The 15,165-nt window shown below is 51.7% G+C and overlaps 1 protein-coding gene across 3 annotated transcripts in view; it reads left to right on the forward strand.

Annotated features, from left to right (window-relative positions):
• Positions 1-1,103: 1,103 nt before the first annotated feature.
• Rab31 (RAB31, member RAS oncogene family) overlaps positions 1,104-15,165 on the forward strand; it is a 117,199-nt gene continuing 103,137 nt past the window's right edge. The window contains exon 1 of one of the 3 annotated variants that reach the window (XM_021231243.2): positions 1,104-1,457. In XM_021231243.2, the coding sequence (XP_021086902.1) occupies positions 1,419-1,457 (39 nt within the window). In that variant the 5' untranslated portion in view covers positions 1,104-1,418. The remainder of the gene's footprint in view (positions 1,458-15,165) is intronic. The other 2 variants (XM_021231244.2, XM_005077167.4) reach the window with 2 other exon arrangements.

Genomic DNA, 15,165 nt, shown 5'->3' on the forward strand with positions numbered 1-15,165 from the left:
TTCTGGTCTTCTCCCTGCCTGGAATTAAGGGCACATACCAACTTAAGGGTTAATGACTTGCAAGAAAGAACTTCAAAGGAGCTGAGAAACTCCAGACTCAGCATACTGATGAGAACACCTGCCCGACAAGAGAGCCAGCCGGGTAAGGAGAACATCTGCTGACGTCACTGGGCCTGGAAACGACACACAGTGCACATCTGCAGAAAACACTTCCCTCCCGCAACGGTCTTCTTTTGCCCTATAAAGCCCCAAGCCTCCGTGCTTGGGTGCACAATCCCCACTCCCTCTGAGACTGCTCCCCTTCATTCCTCTGCTTAAAGCACAATTCTGTGTATCTTTAGTTTCCATGTTGCCTGGGTCGATCCAGACCTAACACGCACCATCCCCGGGGCTTATACGGAGTGGGGAAAGCGTCGAACTCAGAGCTTCAGGCGTGTGCTCTGCCAAGGGAGGCACATCCCAGTCCAAACCGGGCTGTTGCTGTTCAAAAACAAATGTTACAATCAGAAGCAGCAGTAAATTTAGGTCACTCCCCAAAGCTGACATTTCTAATGAAGCCGCCATCCCAGAGGCTTGAGGTACACAGAGTCTCACAAGAGAAGACGGCCCCTCTGTGCGAGCTGCAGCCTCAATTTCCTAGGAGAGGAGTCTGGAGAAGGGCTGTCAGCCCCCATTCTGGCTCTGCCTCTGCCTGAGCTCCTGCCCACACAGCTGTAGGGTTTTCGATGTCGAGGCCGGGGGCTTCCTCTCCAGGGTGCGCCCTTCCTTTCCCGGGCTCTGGCACGCCAGTTTTGGAAGCAGGAACAAACGGCTGCTTCTCGGATCGGCTTTCCCTCCACACAGAAAAAGGCACAGCAGGGCAAAGCGAAGGATTGGAAGGGAGCGATTCGAAGCCCGGGTAGCAGACGAGGCAAGTTAACCCTTTCCTCTACGCATCCCGGTCCTCGCCGCCTTCTAGAATCGAGATGTCGGTGTCACTTCACGGCGGGGCTACCCAGCGACTTGGAAGCGCCTTCTTAGGACCACAGCCAACAGGATAAACTGTACGAATGGCTCTTTATGACGCGATGGGTCGTGGGTTCAGGTCTCCCATGGCTGGTGGTGTCCGACCGGGCGCAGATCTGATCGCGGGAGGGGGCGGTCTGCCCGCAAGTCCCGGGTTGGGTGGCCCCTGGAGGCGGACGCCGACCGGACCCGGGCGGAGCCGAAGCCCGGCGGCTAGGCTAGACTCGACGCGCCGGGAGGAGCCGGCCGGCGGCACGTGACCGACCGCGGAGGCCGCGGCCCAGAAATAGCCGCGGCGACAGTTCCGCCCCGCGGCGGGCGAGCCAGAGCCCTGGGAGACGGCAGGACGCAGGCTGGGCCCGGTGCGGCCCGGACGATGCTGCTGAGCCCCGGCCCGGCCCGGCCCAGAGCACATGATGGCGATACGGGAGCTCAAAGTGTGTCTTCTCGGGGTGAGTCTTGGCTCCGTCCTGCGGGGATCCCGGCTCCCCCGCGCGCGCCTTTGTCCCGGCGCTCCTTCCCGCCGGGTCCCAGCTGCTCCCGGGCGGTCTCCGATTGCTCCGTCGGCGCTCGCGCGTCTGCGAATCTTGGGCCTCGCTAGGTTGGGGGGCGGGCAGGGTAGGTGGCTGTCGGGGGCCAGACGACAGCCGGCCCTGCAGCCCCTCGGGGCCCCTGGGGCTCTCGCTTCCACCACGATGGTTCCCTCCCTGAGGAATGTTGAAGTTACTCCGCCGAGGCTCTCGTTTTCCTCTGCGTCCCGTCCCGCGGGGGCGGCTGGTGGCAATTGCTTTATCCACTCAGAAAACAAACCCAACAGATCAATCCTTCCCAACGAGGGTGGGAGAACCGCGGGCTTGGTCTGAGCGGAAAGAACGAACTATGTGTGAACCGTGTCCAACACACTTTTCGTGCCCTGGATGAAAAGAAGCAGAACGGCCTCCTCCCCCTTCTCATCACTCTTCCCCTTCCAAAACGAGTCTTCCTTAGTCCCAAGTAACAGAAGCAGTCAGAAACAAAGGAGGAAACAGCATCCGTCCCGACCCGTGCGACCGCGGACCAGACCACACCAGACAGACTGCTGACCGCACCAGGTTGTCCCTTGAAAACTGTCCCAGGGGATTGACTCAGTGTCTGGGGGTCACTTCCTTGGGGCTTACCCACATCAAATTCCGGAAATCTTCCAAATTTAGAGTTGGTGTTAAGCCATGTTTTCTGTAGCCTTTGGCATCGGCACGGGTTGTACGGCCCTTGACGTTGGCAATTCTGGCCCTGCAAGGAAAGTGTTTCCCAAATAAAAGAGCAGGGCAGAGCAGGGCAGGTTCTTCTCAAAGAAACGTGAGTGGGTCTGTCAAGATGGATGTGGGAGTGTGGACAGGCTGACTGTAGACTAGGATCGAACTTACCTTGTGTCTTCATCTGGGTGGGCTTCCATGGACCCTTTGGTGGAAGAGTCTTGGGAACGGACCCCCCCCCCCTCACCGGTTGCTGTGACTGGTGGGGAATCCCAGGGGGCCCCGACAAAGGCCCTTTCTTCCTCTTTAGTTGTCCAGGGAGGCTTCCCGTGGCCTCCTCAGCCTTGGAGGCTACACAGGGTGCTGTTCTTGCCTTTCTCTCTTAAACTTCCGGTGTTAAAGCAGTAAACTTCGTGTCTTCCCGGCTGTCCAATATAGTCTAGACCTAAATCCCAAGGATCCATGGGAGAAAGGGCCTTTGAAGATTTAAAAGGAAAGCCAGGTCCCAAAGGAAGAAGAGGAGGAAGCTTGGGTGCATGGGACATGTCACCACTAACCTCGGGAAAAGATGAAATAGGAAACATTTTTGGTTCTTGGGGGTGGGTGACACCTTCTCCTGTGCAACCTACCTAGGGGCACACTCATGGTCCCAAGACATCACCCTTAGTTTGTAGTTCCATCGTCTGTATGTCCTAGTGGGCAGTGACCAGGACCGGAGGTTGGGGGCCTGGTCTGTCTTCTATGCCAGGGTCTGGAGGGGCTGGATGAGTGCCTGAATTGTAGAGTGGACACTTCAGCCCCCTCTCTTTGAAGACAGAGGACTACACTGGATGACCTCTTTAAGATATATGTGTGACTCTGGTTTTCTCTCTCTCTCTCTCTCTCTCTCTCCTTCCTCCCTCCCCTCTCTCTCCTCTCTCCAACTCCACAAACATGCAGTCTCCACCAGCTTCCTGGAGGTGGTGCCTTATTTGTGAAGGGCTTACAGACAGGAATTTGAACTGTGGGGTGGAAGATTCTATAACAGGGAAAGAAGTAATTTCTGGAAATTTTGAAACTTCCTTCATATGACACCACATTGGCGTCATCCTGGTTTTGAAGGCAGCTATGCATTTTAGTCTTACTGAGAAGATATTTTATCGCAGAGAGCAGAAGAGCGTGTCCACACTAAGTACTAGTCTTCAGGCTCCCTGGCTTGACTGGTCCTTTTCTGGGTCCGCCTGCGTTTCTAGCTGCTTATCTAAAATAGGCTGGCTGTCTCTATGAGATGGCGCCTGAAGGAGGTCTAGAGCCCTGGCATACCGTCTGGATTTGAGAGATCCACTGGGCTTGAAGAGGGGTGAGGGAGTGAGCCCCACGGTCATTTGAGTATTTTAGTAGCAATCCTAGGGCCTCTCTACTGTCGTCTGTCCTGGGTGAAGTAGTACATGTAGATGGTAGTCAGCTATGCCACACCTCCCTGAAATCTTAGTATGATCAAGACCCAGCCAGCTTTACCCTCAGTTATGGAGACGGTGATAGAGTATATTTACCACCTCGCAAAGCCTCACCCTTGCTGGAGAGGCTTGGTGGCTAGTCTGTGCTTAATCACTTGTTGGAAGACATGCTCCCTGCTCAAGGCACAGGCTGTTTTCAGGATGGGTCCCTACTGGTTCCTCTTTGCTATAGTCTCAGGCTCCTGCCCTTGGGTCGGAGGATTCATTGTGACAAGTAGAAGTGTGAGTGGGCCAGGTGGCATGGTCTCTACCTGTCCCTGTGCTCTCTAGAACGTAGATGCTCCTACTGTTTACTTGGTGTGTCTGACTATTCCTTTTGATGAATGCTCCAAGTTGGATTGGCATTAAAACACTGAACATTCTCTGATAGCTGTTTGGTTTTTTTTGGGGGGGCAATTAAGATAAGTTTTCTGTGTGAAACAGTTTTGGCTATCCTGGAACTAGCTCTGTAGACCAGGCTGGGTCAAAATCACAGAGATCTGCATGCCTCGGCCTCCTGAGTACAAGTGCTGGGATTAAAGGTGTGTGCCACCACTTCCCGGCATTGTATTGGCTGGTTTTATGTCAGCTTGATACAAGCTAGAGTCATCAGAAAGGAAGGACCCTCTATTGAGAAAATGTCTGCATAAAACATAGCAGTAGAGCATTTTCTTAGTGATTGATGGGGTAGGGCCGGGCCCACTGTGGGTGGGGCCATCCCTGGGCTTGGTGGTCCTGGGTTCTGTAAGAAAGCAGGCTGAGCAAGCCATGGAGAGCAAGCCAGTGAGCAGCTCCCCTCCATGGCCTCTGCATCAGCTCCTGCCTCCAGGTTCCTGCCCTGTCTGAGTTCCTGTCCTGACCTTTGATGAGGAAGTGTAAGCCGAATAAACCCCTTCCTCCCCAATTTCCTTTACGGTGTTTCATTGCAGCAGAAGAAACCTAAGTAAGACACCTAGTGATGTTGAAAGTCGAGGGCTCAAGCACATCATTTATTTGTTACCTGATAGACGTCTGTGGGCTTTCTCATGTTTACACCACAGGCACAGTGCCAGCCTTTGTGAATGCCCTTCCCCGGGGTCAGTGGGCACACTGTGGAAGCTAGCCATGTTAGGGGTTGGGGCATGTGGCCAGGGGCTAGTGGACACTCAGGACCTAATAAGCCACAGTTTTGCCAGTAATGTGCCAGGCTATTACACCATGGAATCTGTACCAGTGTTATGAAACAGGATGCTTAAAAACAAGCCCCCCCCCACGTACATTTTCAACCATGAACAAAAACAGTATTGCAGCAACTGTCTGAACCTCAAAGGTGGAGAGCTTCCCGGCACATATTTTTACACACACACACACACACACACACACACACACACACACACACACACACGGAACCATGTGGCAAGAGCAGGGGATGGATGGAGACTGGAGACAGAGAGGAGACAAGGAGGGGGAGGGGTAGCCTATTTCTTTTGGGCATGTGTGCTTAAAAAACTGCTTCCGGATGGGATCCCGAAGAGGTTTGTATTTGTGCTTTGGTTGTCTTGACAACAATTTAGAGATCTCTGCTACTTCCTTAGCAGCTGAGTGAGAAGTTAAAACACAACGGAGGGCTTCCCTGCTTCTGGTGGGGACTGGTGGAAACCTCTGTCCATGGCCTTTGTTTGTGTCTATATGGTGTGTCACCAAAGAGCGTGCACACACCCAGGATTTTGCGAGACAGCTGGGTAGTGGGAATGAAGATTTGTGCAGGGCTTGTCCAGGGTAGGGCTCTGTGAATCCAAGGGCACTAGGACCCAGAGTGGGCAGCCTACTCTCACCACAAAGCTGGTTGATGGGAGCTCTGTGACGTCTAAGGGACTGCTCTGAGCAGCTCTCTCTACTGCCAGCATCTGTGTGGAAGTCACTGGGAACCCAGCATAGAAGTATGGGTTACACTAGGTAGTTACAGTCTTAAGTCTGCTTTCCGTTTCTTTGTAACAAAATACTCCAGGCTGGACACTTTGGGAAACAAAGATCTGCTTTATCGCTCTGGTAACTGTAGAGTCCCTGGCCCTCTGACTGTATCAAATGTGTGGGGAGGAGATATTAAAAATGGTGGAGACTTGGTGTGGCCAGTGGAAGAGAGGTTGTGTTGGGAGTGGAATCCCCATTTTTCTCTCTCAAAGCCTTACACTAAGGGACTGCTCAAATGGTTTTACGAGACAGGGTTTCTCTGTATTGTTTTGGAGACTGTCCTGGAACTCGCTCTGTAGACCAGACTGGCCTCAAACTCACAGAGATCCGCCTGCCTCTGCCTCCCGAGTGCTGGGGTTAAAGGCGTGCGCCACCACCGCCCGGCAATGTGTCTCACGTAACTTACACCATCTCTCCATACATCACAGGACAGTTCTAGCATCAATGTGGTCTATGGATGCCAGTTTCTGTGCACACAGCTGGTCTGGCCCCCTGATGAGTGACCTTTCTGCCTGGGGCAGGGACAGAATTTACCTTACCTGCTTCTTCAGGCAGAGCTGGTGCAGTACTCTACCTCATAGGTGCTCACAGGAGGCCAGCGGCCTGCTCATCACCTGTCCTCACATCTAAGGAGGCAATAGTCAGCACCCACTGTCACACTGCCACCTCCCGCCCTCCTTGTCACACTGCCACCCCCCCACCCCGTTCTAGTTCCCTTTTGCTGCTCTGATAAACGGTGCTCTGACCAAAAGCAATTTGGGGCAGAAAGGTATTTTTTAGCTTACACTTCTAGGTCACTCCATTATTATCTCTTTAGAAAAAACCCCAAATCTCTAATCTGTCTGCCTCTGTAAAAATGAAAAAAAAAAAAAAGAAGCAAAGAAACAAATAAACACAAAAAGTAAATACACCTGATCCCTAAATGGAAGAACCAACTAAGAATAATCATACTGAGCCGGGCGGTGGTGGCGCATGCCTTTAATCCCAGCACTCGGGAGGCAGAGGCAGGCGGATCTCTGTGAGTTCGAGGCCAGCCTGGTCTACAAAGTGAGTTCCACGACAGCATCCAAAGCCACAGAGAAACCCTGTCTCGAAAAACCAAAAAAAAAAAAAAAAAAAAGAATAATCATACTGAAGCTAAAGCCAGGTGTGGTGGCACAGGCCTTTAATCCCATGCTCAGGAGGCAGGGAGAATCTGGTGAATTTGAGGCCAGCCTGGTCTGTATAGTGAGTTCCAGGACAGCCAGGGCTATATAGAGAGACCCTATCTCCAAAAACAAAACCAAACAAGAAAGCCATACTCAGACCCATGTTCTGTAGTTCAGTGTCTAGCATCTAAAATATTCAAAGTCTTTGTTAAATTCCAAAGTCCCTTTAAAAAAGTTTTATTTTTCACTCATTCATTCACTTTTTTTTCAAGGCAGGGTTTCTCTGTGTGTATCCCTGGAACATTCTGTAGCTCTGTAGACCAGACTGGCCTCGAACTCACAAAGATCCACCTGCCTCTACCTCCCAAGTGCTGGGATCAAAGGTGTGTTTCACTACCACCTACCTGGCTTTAAAAAGTTTCTTCACCTGTGAGCTCCTATGAAACAAAAAATAAGTCCCAAACTTTCGTACAGTCTCCAAGAGGGATGAATCATGGCACAGTTATATTTACATGGACTATAGCCTGCTCTCCTTCCGGTTTCCCTGACGGCGGTGGGGCTATCAGAAAATTGAGGGCGGGCAGGAGGGTGGATGAAGACACCGTGTGTCCCTTTGACTTTGGTTGTGGGGACAAAATACTTGAGAGAAATAACTTTGGGAGGCAGGATTGATCTTGGCACACTGCTTCCAAGCCTGCAGTTGAGGCAAACATCATTCCCTATAGGGCATAAGGGAGCCAAGCTCTTCACCTCAGTGTGGCAGACAGACAGACAGACAGACAGACAGAGGGAGGAGTGGGACGGAACGGCGCCTCTAAATGGATGACGTGGAGCGATGGTTAGCTTGTGGAAACGACAGTAAAGTGGTAACACTAAGAGGTGAGTTTGGGTAAGAGGGCCTTGGAATTTGAGTTTCTGCCTTTTTGTGGAGTGAAACGGCAGGTTTGGCACCAACAGCACAAAGCTCTCTGTGGAAACAGCACCAAGGCACGCTTTGTGTCTGTGAAGGTCCTGCTAGGTCACTGGCCCATGAACGGACCATTCTCAAAGTTCCTAGTGGGGTGTCGGGAAGACAGAAGTCCACAGATAGGATCCCAAAGTTATGCTTTTTCGGTTTTCTGTGTGCTTCCTCCTCCCTCCCTCCCTCCCTCCCTCCCTCCCTCCCTCCCTCCCTCCCTCCCTCCCTCCCTCCCTCTTCCCCCTTCTCCGGTAGATTGAACCCAGGGTCTCATGCCTGAGCTCTGCCACTGAGCTACACCTGCCTCTCCAGTGTGCTCACTTGTGGAAAAGATATAGAAGTCCATCCTGGATCTTCCCGATTGTCATCTCTTAATAGAACTCTGAGCTACACCTTTCGGGCTGGTTTAAACTGGCATATGAAGAGAAGAGTCACAGTTAGTATGGAACACCCCTCCCCCACACACAGATCAAGTGTCTCTGGCAGGTACCCTGGGTATCCCCAGTGCCTGCTGTGTGTTGTCATTCCAGACATGACAAAAGGAACTGTGACATCTGCCTCACAGAGCTGACAGCCCAGGACTGCCTGAGAAAAAGGAAGCAGGGACAGTTGTTGATGGTGCGCAGGGAGGGGGGAGGGTGTGGTCTGAGGAGCCAGTAGTAGGTTTTCAGCCAGACTCTGTGTGTGTGTGTGTGTGTGTGTGTGTGTTTGTTGGCATATGTGTATGTGTGAGCATGTGCGTGTGAGTATGTGTTAGCATGTGTGTATGTGTGTGAGTGTGTGTGAGTGTGTGTTAGTAGCATGTGTGAGTATGTGTGAGCATGCGTGTTAGCATATGTGTGTGGTAGTCTGTGTGTTAGTCTGTGTGTATATGTTGTGTGTGTTAGCATATGTGTGTATGTGTATTAGTGTGTGTGTATGTGTGTTAGCATGTGTGTTAGTGTGTTAGTCTGTGTGTGTATGTTGGATGTGTATGTGTGTTGTGTGTGAGCGTGTGTGTTAGCATGTGTATATGTGTATTAGTGTGTGTGTATGTTCTGTGTGTATGTGTGTGAGCATATGTGTATTAGCATGTTAGTCTGTGTGTGTATATGTTGTGTGTGAGTGTGTGAGAGAACTGTTGAGTGTTTCCATAGTGAGCAGTGACACAGCTGGATTTACCCTTTATGAGGGTCATCTCAATAGACTTGTGTCGGGTGACTCACCAAAGTATGCAAGAGTCTGAGTGTGACAGTGACTTCTGAGTGTGACAGCCAGGCAGGATCCCATGCCAGCTGAGTTTTGGGGCACCAGAGACACGTTGACTTTGGAATGCAGCCACAGCAGAACAATGTCCTTCATTGTGGGGAGCTGGTATTAATGGAGTATCATTGGCTTTATGGCTTAATGTGCATTTAATCACCGCATCGCTCTGTTTGGACAGGCTTACAATGATGGTTACTGTGCATGATATTTTCTGTGCCCAATTTCTTTTGTTTTTGTTTGTTTGTTTTTGTTTTTCAAGTTAGAGTTTCTCTGTGGCTTTGGAGGCTGTCCTGGAACTAGCTCTTGTAGACCAGGCTGGTCTCGAAGTCACAGAGATCGGCCTGCCTCTGCCTCCCAAGAGTGCTGGTATTAAAGGCGTGTGCCACCGCCTCCTGGCTTGTGTCCAGTTTCATTTTCACAACAAGTAGTTAATGTTTACACTGAGCTCCACGCTTTCTCTTTAAGAATGTCAGGAACTGAAAGGACCAGACAGCTTCTGCTCTGACTGCAAGGCTGGGCTAGGGACAGCATTTGTTCTCTGACCCAGGCCTGTGGGAGGGGCAGGCTGTGCTTCTGTGGCACACAGGTAGCCAGTGCAGGTCTTGTCTGAGGACGCTCAGTGTCTGTCAGGGCAGGGAGCTGCTGGAGATTGCCACACCGAGCAGTGACTCACTTTTGTGAGGGTCATGCTAGCAGTCATGTTTAGGGCCCGCCAAACGATGCCTGGAACCATCCTGTGGACGTGGACTGTGACTGTGCCGTGTCACCAGATTTTCAGGTATCTACGATGGTAGACTTGAGAACCCTAGATATACACGTGGGTCTCCATGGGCTTTGAGCAGGCCTCTCTACTGACTGCCATGTACCGTCCCTGTCCAGGCGGCCTCGTCAGCATCCTGTTATGCCGGTTAGACGTACCTGCCTGCTTCCTTTGTCAAAGATAGAGCACATTAGGCTCCGTTCATAAAAAGCATTCTCGTAAGATCAATAATTCAAAGGTGTCCCAGAGCAATTCATTTTTACAAGGAGCCATTAAGGAATATGACGACATACCAATTTTTAAAAGTCCTTATACCCCCGCCTCATAGGCTGCGCTTAATAAGAGGATTTAAACTATGATAACATACACTGAGACTAATGTTAAACTTAATGTCACTGGATTTATACAGCCAAAATGTTAATGCAGTAACAACAGAGCTGCCGTGCCATTTGACTGCTCTCTGGGCGACTCACAGGAGTGACGTGCTTTGGGGCGTTGCTTCTGACGTGCTCAGTGTAGCTGCACCCCCCCCAGATGGGCACATCCTAATTCACCTTCACCGCCAAGGTTGGTACACGTAGGGTGCTCTCTGTGTGCCGAATTTGCCCTCGATTTCCCCCCTAGCTAAACGTCTGCAGGGGAATCAGGCCTGGTGATACAGGCCTATGCTCCCAGAGGCCTCAGCGGGAGGGCGACAAAATCGAGGTCTGACTGAACTGCAGAGTAAGGTTAGAGCCAGTCTGGGCAACTCGGAGAGACCCTGTCTCACAGTGAGAGGCGGCACCAAACACCAAAGGCGGAGAGCACAAGCCCACATCGTGTGAGGCCCTGGGTTTAGTCCCTACTCCTGCCCCTCCCCTGTGAGAAGTCACCGTGTGACACACAAACCAGCAATTATAAACCCGCAAGCATGGTAATAGTCTGCCATGGTTCTCACCCGGGTCCCGGCAGTCTTGGTAGTGAAGGAGCTGCACACAGCCTCGGGGTGAGGCCAGGAGCTCTTCTTTCCCTTCCCACGCGTAGAAACCCTCAATGTGCAATTAAGGAGGACGTCGGTATGTGTCGTTAATGAGCTTGTAATCGCTGCAGACTCTGAAGTCATAGCAGCGGGCACATGCTGAGTGTCACTCAGGGTCTGTGCCGAGTTTGGTGGCCTGTCATTCCACAGCAACTTGGGGTCCTGTGGGTCGAGTGCATCAGATGGGCCATTCTGACTGGCAGTTTCTGTGTGCATGGCACCGGCCGTGGCCAGAGCCACACAAAAGCTTTGTCACACACATTCCTGGTGTCCCGGCTGGACTGGTGAGTCAGGCATCTTTTCTCTCGTAACTTTTTCCCATCAGGATAGTGTGTCGCACGGCTGCTTCCCAAAAACCTGCCTGAGACCCCAGGGTGGGTGTCCAGCTTCATAGGGCCCAGGATGACATTTCCTCTTCCTGGGCACTCAACTGTCGTCAGGCCTGTCTAGAAGTAAAGCAGGAAAAGTAGTCTCACATCCCTGAATGGAAAAACAGCAAGAATTTGTGGTCTGCGGTCACCTTAAAAAAAAAAAAAAAGAATATAGATCAGGCGGTGGTGGTGCATGCCTTTAGTCTCAACACTCGGGAGGCAGAGGCAGGTGGATCTCTGTGAGTTCGAGGCCAACCTGGTCTACAGCGTGAGGTCCAGGGCAGGCTCCAAAGCTATTCAGAGAAACCCTGTCTTGAAAAAAAAAAGAAAAGACAGTCAGTGAGGACCATCTTGGATGGTCTGGAGCTCATTATCTTCCTGCCTCAGCCTTGCAAGTGCTTGGATGGCAGGTGTGTGCGCCACCACACCTCCTGGCCGTGTTTAATCTCTCCTAAGTAGGTGCTTTATGTACCTAACAACAGGGGACTGTGGGGGGAAGTTCCTATTGTCACATGTATTTTCCTGAGGGGAAACGGAAGCTCAAAGTTGAATAGCACACATAAGGATGCTCCAGTCATAAATGATGCTTCAGCTGGGCGGTGGTGGCGCACGCCTTTAGTCCCAGCACTCAGGAGGCAGAGGCAGGTGGATCTCTCTGAGTTCCAGGACAGCCAGGGCTACACAGAATGCTATTTCAAAAGCAGACAACCAAACATACGAAATTTAGAAAATTTTAGTTTATCTGCCGTGGTGTTTTGTCCTGGGTGTTGGATCCCCGTTCCCCACCCCCCCAACCGGACTCACACACATTTGTGAACTGCCATGTGGGTGCTGGGAATTGAACCCAGGTCCTCTGGAAGAGCATCCTGTGCTCTTAACTGCTGATCCACGTCTCCAGTCCTGAGATTTTTTTTTTGTTTTTGTTTTTAAGTGTATATGTGTCTTGGCACTGAGATGTGGCTTGGTGATAGAGTGCTTGCTTAAAAATCATCAAAGTATTTGGTCCCCAGCACTGCAGGGAGAAAGACAGGGAGGGCAGGGTCTGTCTTAGTCAGCGTCCTAATGCTGCCATGACTGAAGCAGTGTGTTGCTGCTCACAAGCAAGAGGCAGAGACAGACGAGACAGAGGGGGATGGGGGAGAAACTTCATGTCCCGATGATACACCTCCTCCAAAAGGCCACACCTCCTTTTTTTTGTTTTCGGTTTTTCGAGGCAGGGTTTCTCTGTACTGTTTTGGAGCCTGTCCTGGCACTTGCTCGGTAGACCACACACCTCCTCTCTCTCTTTTTTTTTTTTTTTGGTTTTTCGAGACAGGGTTTCTCTGTGGCTTTGGAGGCTGTCCTGGAACTAGCTCTTGTAGACCAGGCTGGCCTCAAACTCACAGAGATCCGCCTGCCTCTGCCTCCCAAGTGCTGGGATTAAAGGCGTGCGCCACCAGCGCCCGGCCACACCTCCTCTCTTAATCCTCTCTTAATCTTGACCAAGAATTCAAATACATGAACCATCCCGGGGGTTGGGGGCGCACATTCCCATTTAGACCCCCACAAAGGGTGAACTTAAATTTCAAAAGAATTCGTTAAAGTAATCCGAATGATCGGGCCAGGTTTGTAGCATGAAGGAAGGTCGGTAATCTCAGGGACTTGGTCAGGGCTTTTTTGGTTTTAAAGATTTATCTTTTGTTTGTTTGTGCATTCGTAAGCGCATGTGTCTGTTTTTGCCTGTCTGTCCAGATACCTGAGGAGGCCAGGAAAGGGTGTCAGATCCCTAGGAGCTGGAGTTAGGGCTTCTTGTGGGCACCTGATCTGTCTTAGGCCCTCTGAAAGAGCAGCAAGCCCTCCTAGCCACCCGGCCTCTCCAGCCCCAAGTCAGTTTTGTCCTTTGAGAGGTCAAGATAATAAATAGCCCCTCAACTCTAAGCACCGGTGGCTTATGAAGAGGCCAAAGGCCATTATTGGGAGCGGTCTAATCTTGAGAATGGCATGAGGGCCGTGTGTCTCTGTCACAGTTCTGACCCCAGGGACGGGGCTAGCCACAGTCCCCAGGCCACACTGGTCTGCTCACGAGTGAGCGAGAGCGCTTGCCTTTACCATGCCCGCTGAGGTAGGCCGGCCTCTGGTCAGCTGGTGTGAGAGACCGGCTGTGCTGGGGGTCTTTTGGGCTGTCCCACATTTCACAGCTCCCTTACTCAGTAACCCTGAGACTTTAACCGTCTCCATTCAGTTCCTCACGGGCTACACAGAAGCACCGTCATTTGGCTCAGGAAACGTCAGTTTCACAAAGCTCGATCAAGCAGGAGGCCCGGACGGCCAGGGTGGGACCTGTTAGAGTCAGATGTTTCTTGATCTGCTATTGCAAGGGGTACAAGCTTAGCAGCCAGGGTGGTCAGTGGGAGGTGGGTGAGCCCGGGGCAGGGCAAGGAAGACTGGGAAACCCGCTGACTTGGCAAACACCACTTCTGGGGGGAGCTCAGTTTCCTCATTTGCAAAGTGCTGACGCCTCTGTGTTAGTTCATTTTCTTCTCTCTGTGACAAAACGCACGACGGCAGCAGCGTGCCAGGGAGGTGGGCTCATTTCTATTCACAGGCGAGAGGGTTTCAGTCCATCGTGTTGGGGAAAGCATGGCTGAATCTGTGACAGCGTGAGTTGGCCGCGGCCGGTCACGCCTCAGGGATAAGCCACAGGCACACAGGCATCTGACGAGAATAGCCAGTCCGTGACCCGAGCCCAGTCCTCAGTGGCCGACTTTCTGTCAGCCTGACCTCACCTTTTAGGGATTCTGCAGTTTCCCCAAACAGTGCCACTAGCCGGGGACCACAGAGCAGTGTAAGAACCTCTAGGGGGTGTGTTCCACACTCACGCTGGCAGGAGCCTTGGCTGGCATGCAGCTTCCAAAAACTTTTCCGACCTGCTACTTCCCCAAGTCTATCAACAGTCCAGACAGTCCAGTAGCCTTAAGTGGACTCTCTCCCCCAGGAGGCCCCCTGAGGGAGACGCGTGAGGAAGAGCCTTCGGTTGAGCATGGGGATGCTGCAGGGTTTTATGACTTCCTTCATTACCTCTTTAGACGAAGTCTAGCAGCAAAGCACACAGATAGAGTTGAGCCACAACGGTCTTGCACAAAGGTAACCGACCTGTGTAGACACTTGGGTTAAGAGGTCAAATATTAAAAAAAAATGGCAAAAAAAAAGGGAGGTCGAATGTTGTCACCTCCCTACTCTCCCTTCCAGACATTACAGTCCACAGAAAAGTAGCCCTACCCTGGAAATTTTATTTTTGTTTGTTTTAAAGTTGAACTATCTACATATTGTAGGCTCTTCCTTATTTTTGTTTTATCCTAATTTTTTTTGAGACAGGGTTTCTCTGTGTAGCCCTGGCTGTCCTGGAACTCTCTCTGTAGACCAAGCTGTCCTGGAACTCACAGAGATCCGCCTGCCTCTGCCTCCCGAGTGCTGGGACGAAAGGCATGGCCGCCACCTTGTGCTCTTCATTATTTTTAAGGCTCTGTCCTAGCGATGCTTCATAGAAGGTCCCAGGGCAGGGGATCGCTAGCCGGGCTGGGCACTGCCCTGGTCCTGGGTGTGCAGATGTGAAGGCTGTCCTTTGCTGGGCAGCCTTTGTCCCCAGCCCTGCCCTGGTGCGATGCAAATCCTACCATTTCCAGTGTTTTCTGGGATGCCGCTAAGGCAGTAAAGTCTTTTAAACCAGTGAATCGGGGGCTGGAGAGATGGCTCAGCAGTTAAGAGCCCTCACTGCTCTTACAGAGGAGCCCAGGTAGGTTGAGTTCCCAGCCCTCACAACAGATGGCTGGCAACCGCCTGTGCCATTAGCGCCAGGCACCCTGATGCCGAGGCCTCTGCCGACGCCTCCAGTCTCTGTTGGTGCGTGCTCTCTCCAGAGCGCACGCCCACGCACAGCCACACACACGTAATTAAAAATAAGACAAACCAGTTCATTAGAACGGGGAACTCTGTCACTGTTTATAACAGCTTCCACGTCGCTTTC

This window comes from Mesocricetus auratus, unplaced genomic scaffold, assembly GCF_017639785.1.
Source record: "Mesocricetus auratus isolate SY011 unplaced genomic scaffold, BCM_Maur_2.0 Super-Scaffold_100010, whole genome shotgun sequence".
NCBI lineage: Eukaryota > Metazoa > Chordata > Mammalia > Rodentia > Cricetidae > Mesocricetus > Mesocricetus auratus.